This window comes from Bison bison, unplaced genomic scaffold (genome assembly GCF_000754665.1).
Source record: "Bison bison bison isolate TAMUID 2011002044 unplaced genomic scaffold, Bison_UMD1.0 scf7180017462789, whole genome shotgun sequence".
NCBI classification, from domain to species: Eukaryota; Metazoa; Chordata; class Mammalia; order Artiodactyla; family Bovidae; genus Bison; species Bison bison.
The window spans coordinates 28287-33650 of record NW_011372865.1 but is presented as its reverse complement, the minus strand read 5'-3'; the positions used below and the strand labels follow the sequence as shown (position 1 = coordinate 33650).

Here is a 5364-nt window from a genome sequence, read left to right as displayed (position 1 = left end):
CAAAAATGTAAAATTTTTAAATCACTTTTTAAAATAAAGTGACCCATGATGTAAAACCTAATCTATAATTTTAAAACTTTTCTGAATTATTTTAACTTAAATTTTTAATAGCACATAATACAGAGTTTTATATATACAAAAAACAATATACAATTTTGTACTGTGATACAGTACGACTCAAAACTTCCTTATACAGTCAACCAGGAGCTGGAATATCATAATCAACTAATAATACCTTGACTGAACATTTAAAGGAGATAAATGGAATCATTCTAAAAATGTCTTTTAACCTTACAGATTATAACTATCACATATATATAATACATATATATTTACATAGCTATTTTTCAGTGTTTATGATTATGCCTACAATAATTTCTATCAATATTTAAAATATTAAAAAAAATTTTTTTATCCTACTCAAGCCAGAAGGTCCTGATAGTATTTTCTAGAAAATTCTTTCTCTGGAGTCATTAAATACTGGGCTTATGAATATACACTAATTTAAGTCAAAAGATAAAAAATACTTTTAAAACACCTGTAAAAGCTACCTTGTGCTATATTAAATTAATTTTGTACTTACAGGACTAAATTTCTTTTTAACTTACCAAAGTCACACAGTTTCAAAACGTCATTGTGGCTGATTAAGAGATTTTCTGGTTTTATATCTGGAGTATCAAGATTAAAAAACAATTATTAAAAAATGGGCCATGTACTACTGATTGACACTGTTAGATCACTGTAATGGCACTTAATTAGAAATAGAGTAATCTGAACACAAAACTGGTAGTAAAAAGCAGAGTAACACATTTTATAACAGTACACAAAAGTTTCAATTAATTTCGTTTTGAGAAACATGCAGACCACAATTTCAAAAATATCTTTTCCCCTTAAATCTTAAAGGCACTGACTGGATCTCTGAAAGGAATTTAAGGATGACTGAATCTAGGTTACCACATTTCAAAGAACTATTTTTACTTTATAAAATACTAATAATACAAATTTTTGGAGATAAGAGTATAAAATGTTTACACCCATAAGATACTTTAAAAACACATACGAGACTAAGTAGATAGCATTATATTTCCTGGAGGAAAAAATACATAGAAGATACATTGTCTGTTATGATTTTATACATAATTTCTATTATTTATATATCTGTTTAGCTTCTCTGTGTGGTTCATGATCATAAATATCTAGTGCTGAAGCTATGCTGGATGAGTCAAGATAAGATTTCTCATTTTTTCCATGGAACTTCTGAAGATGTGGTGGGAGTTAAGGAGTAGAAATACACAGAAGATGCAGTTTAATTCACCCCTTTGGAGGCATCTCACAATTCTATTCTTAGAGTACTCATCATCTATATTATATGGTAGAAGTGAAAATGGAGAAAGGGAAGAGGTAGGGGTGAGATCTATAGATTGCAGAACCATCTGAACCATTTCAGATCAGATTTCAGAATTTGTAGATTTCAGTTTCTATGCTAATTCACAATCATTAACTCACTATACACTTAACCAAATTATAGCATCGCTATGGAAATGCAGCTAAATCAGTTCCTTATTAATATCCTCAAACTGTAGCAGAGACTGTTATTAGAATCATTATCCTAGACACCAGATGTCCAGGTGACCAGGCCACCTCTCCATGCTGCCAACAACTTTCATAAAGCAACTGCTATGAAAGACAAATGGAAGACAAATAACAAACTGTCTCTTTCCAGAAATAATAGGGAGTTGGCATCCTTCACATGACCTTTAAGCTATTCTTAATGTTAAACTATTTTTAAAATGATATCGTTTTGTGTCTGTTTAGAAACACTAAAATGTAGTATTCATTTGCCTGATAATTCAAAGATAAGAAATGAATACTGCAACATTTTCTGACAAATATTTTTTAGCTTCATTATTGTTCAATGTGTGACTCTTGAATCCAAGAGATTATCAGGAGAAGATAAACAGTGTAGAGTTAAAGATGGTGCTGAGCATGTAATTTCTCTTTTATTGCTATAAACCATCCACCTCATGGCAGTAAAGAACAAAATAAAACAGTTTATGGAAGTATAATCATGGCCTTTATACAAGGCTGATCATGCCTAAAACTTGAAAACAATGGGCACTTTCCAGTAACAGGCAGGGAAAATCAGGAGGTAAAGATACATACTAGAGATCTTGGTCGAACAGAGAATGAGAAGTGACTGTCAACGGGGGCCAGTCACTTAGCATCATCTCTAAAGTCTGATTCTGGCTTGTTTCACATTACCAGGTCTATCTGCAGGACCAAAAGGCAATGGAGAAGGTCGTTGCCCTCACCAAGCAAGCTGCAAAGTTTGCATTTGTTGAATTCTTTTATCACTAGGTACTTGTACTGCTGAAACCAGATCTGGTTATACAAACATTCGGAGATCTCACCATAATATCCAAATAAACGTGCAGTCCATCCTTTTGATGATACGAAAGGAGACCTGGAGCACAAATATCCTATACCTTCAAAATGTATTTAATTTAAACAGAAAGTCAATGCCTATGTGAAATATTTTGTTAATGTTATTTGCTATTTTAATATTTTCCATTTTGAAAATTCCATACTTACCTCGATGAACAATATCATTCTTATGGCACCAGTGAATAGCTTTGATTAGCTGATAGATATAACTTTTTACTTTTTCAGGTGGAACTCCATTTGGCATTTCTTCCAGCAATTCAAGCATATTCTAAAAATTAAATAGAGAGCCATTGATCTCCAAAATTAGGTAGGCCCACAAATTATGTATTAAAATTTTTAAAAGCATCTTGGATGATAATTCATCTCATACACAGAATATATTTTTTAAAAAATTGCTTTGCTTTCCATCTATAATCTTTTTCATGCTAAAGCAGGATACTGTATTAAATCAAGGTTCTCTTTTTAAAAGAAATTCAGTTTTTGCTACTCCCCATAATATTCCTGTGTACTCTTCACTCTCTGAAACCTATCAGGCATCATTTTAGCCTAATTTTGAGGGAAAAGCAACACAAAGTAGGGAAAAGACACTGTAATATATAGAGGAGAGGGGAAACAGTCATTTTAACATAGTGCACTGTGCATCTCTGATAGAACTTCACAGTAAGATCAAGCCTGGAAATATTTCTGGGAGACCTGGAAAATATTCTTAAATGACCCCTAAGATTACCAGTAGTCAATATAATCAGAACAAATATTTTAAAAGGCTACAAAATACTGTTGAAATAAAAATTCACAGACCCCAAACAAATCAATATGCAAAAATCTTAGTCTGGAGTCAGAGACCGTTCTAAAATTCATGCACATTGTTTAAATAGAAATTCCACTTAATCAATTTCCAGTAAATTTCCAGATTAACTAAATATCCTCCATTTCCTCTGTAAAGCACAAGATTAAGGTCTATAGAATGATTAGAGTTTACTGTTTGTAGATGACCATCTAGGACACCAGTTCTCAAAGTGTAATCTGGATCTCCGGGAGTGGCGCTGTCTCAGAGGACCCATGAAGTCAAAACTATATTCATAACAGTACTCAGCTGTTTGCCTTTTTCACTGTGTTGGCATTTATACTGGTGGCACCTTAGCATGAATCAAAGCATTAGATTCTTCAATGCCATATCCTTACATTTGAAAAAAAAGGAAAAGGTCAATTTCAGTAAAGGATGTCTTTGATGAAGCAGTAAAAATTATCACGTTTATTCAGTTACAGTTCTTGAGTACTTGTCTTTTTAGGAATCTACATGATAAAATGAGGAATACAACTAAACCACTTCTGCTGCATATCAAAGTATGCTAGCTGTCTTGGGGAAAAGCAGTTGGGTAATCAAGTTATAAATTGAACTAGTAATTTTTCTTGAGGCATACTATTTTTTACTTGAAAGAATGACTGATACACAAACATTTATGTTAACATGCAATGGGTTTTTTATTGTTATTTTAAATCAATCAATAAATATTTTTATATTCTTCAGTTTTGACTTCTAATATGATAAATATTAATAGATAAAACCCACATAAATACAAAGCTCTTAGGGTTCCCAATAATGTTAAGAATGTAAAGGAGTCCTAAGACCAAAAAGTTGCTCTAAAATTTCGTCCCTGCCAGTCAAGTTGCATACATATAACCAATCAGTTGCCTGTTTTTAATACTCTCATACCTATTTATAACAGATACATGTTATTTTAATATAATTATGTATTATATAAGCCAACTAAATGTTTTTTAAAAAGAGGTTTGCTGTTTATAAGAAAGGGAAGTTTAATAATTTGAAAAGACTTAAAGGAAAGCCACTACACATAATTCTATCTAATCAAATGTGAATGCAACTAGAAAACACTGGCAAGGGACAGTTGTGGTGGTAAGGATTCTGCACTGAGACTACTTTGCAATGTTTTTAAGTTTTCACTTCACTTTAAAGAAGCTGACACAGGATATCACTGATGCATTAAGGGTAGGATGTATGTAAGAAAGCCCATCAGAAATCCAATCAGAAGATCAATACCCACTTCTAAAGAGAATGTGGAAAATGAATGTATATTGATAAGTCTTAAGTTAAAATAAAATGTTTAAAGCATATATGTATCATTTTTTAGGGATTCTCCCCTGGAATTATCTTTTTCAATTAACAAATGCACGTGAGGAGTAAAAGGGCTTTGTAATAAAGAGCATAAATTGTATGTCTCATTTACTATTCAACTCTAAATTCCTCACTTATAGAGAGAAATGTCCCCCAAAATCCATTCTTCCCTTACTAGAGCAATATATCTTATAGGTAGATGCATAAATGCCCAGAAAGAAGAGTACATTTTCCTCTGCCTTGCAGCTAGTATGGCTATGCAACTAAGTCCTGGCCAATGGGATGTGATAGCTGAAGCTCCATCCTGACCTTGAGGACAAGGGCCACTTCTGAGGGGTGGCAGACCATAAAGGCGGAAGCCACCTGGGATCTCCTACAGCTGTTGAGCAGAGGTACCATACCCATCTACCTTTGTATTCGTACTTGAGACAGAAACTTCTATTTTGTTTAAGCCACTGTAATCTTGTGTCTCTGCTACAACTCCCTACCCCTAAGAACATCTTTCTACTTGCCCTCTTGAGACTCACTGTCAATCATTAGGCACTGCTACTGATGGGAGGGTGATGGTCACCTTCCACTGAAAAACCGTAGGCCAGCACAAGAATCCCAGGCTTAGAGGTCAGAAGACTGGAGTTCTGGTAGCAGCTCTGCCACTTATCAGCAGAGAGACTGCAGACATTACATACTGTCTGATACACATAGATGATTTCTCCGTTTGTTCATACGAAATTGTAAACAATCACCATGAGTAGAATTAGAAATAAAAAAGATAACTAAAATAGATC

The 5364-nt window shown here is 33.3% G+C and overlaps 1 protein-coding gene across 1 annotated transcript in view; it reads right to left on the bottom strand.

The window, feature by feature from the left end:
- Positions 1 to 5364, bottom strand: part of LOC104981505 (cyclin-dependent kinase-like 5) — a gene marked incomplete at its 3' end in the record, with an annotated part of 41310 nt that overhangs the window by 16144 nt on the left and 19802 nt on the right. The window contains exons 5-6 of the mRNA XM_010831009.1: positions 2593 to 2713; positions 609 to 668 (exon numbers count right to left, since the gene is read on the bottom strand). Coding sequence (XP_010829311.1) covers positions 609 to 668; positions 2593 to 2713 — 181 coding nt within the window. The remainder of the gene's footprint in view (positions 1 to 608; positions 669 to 2592; positions 2714 to 5364) is intronic.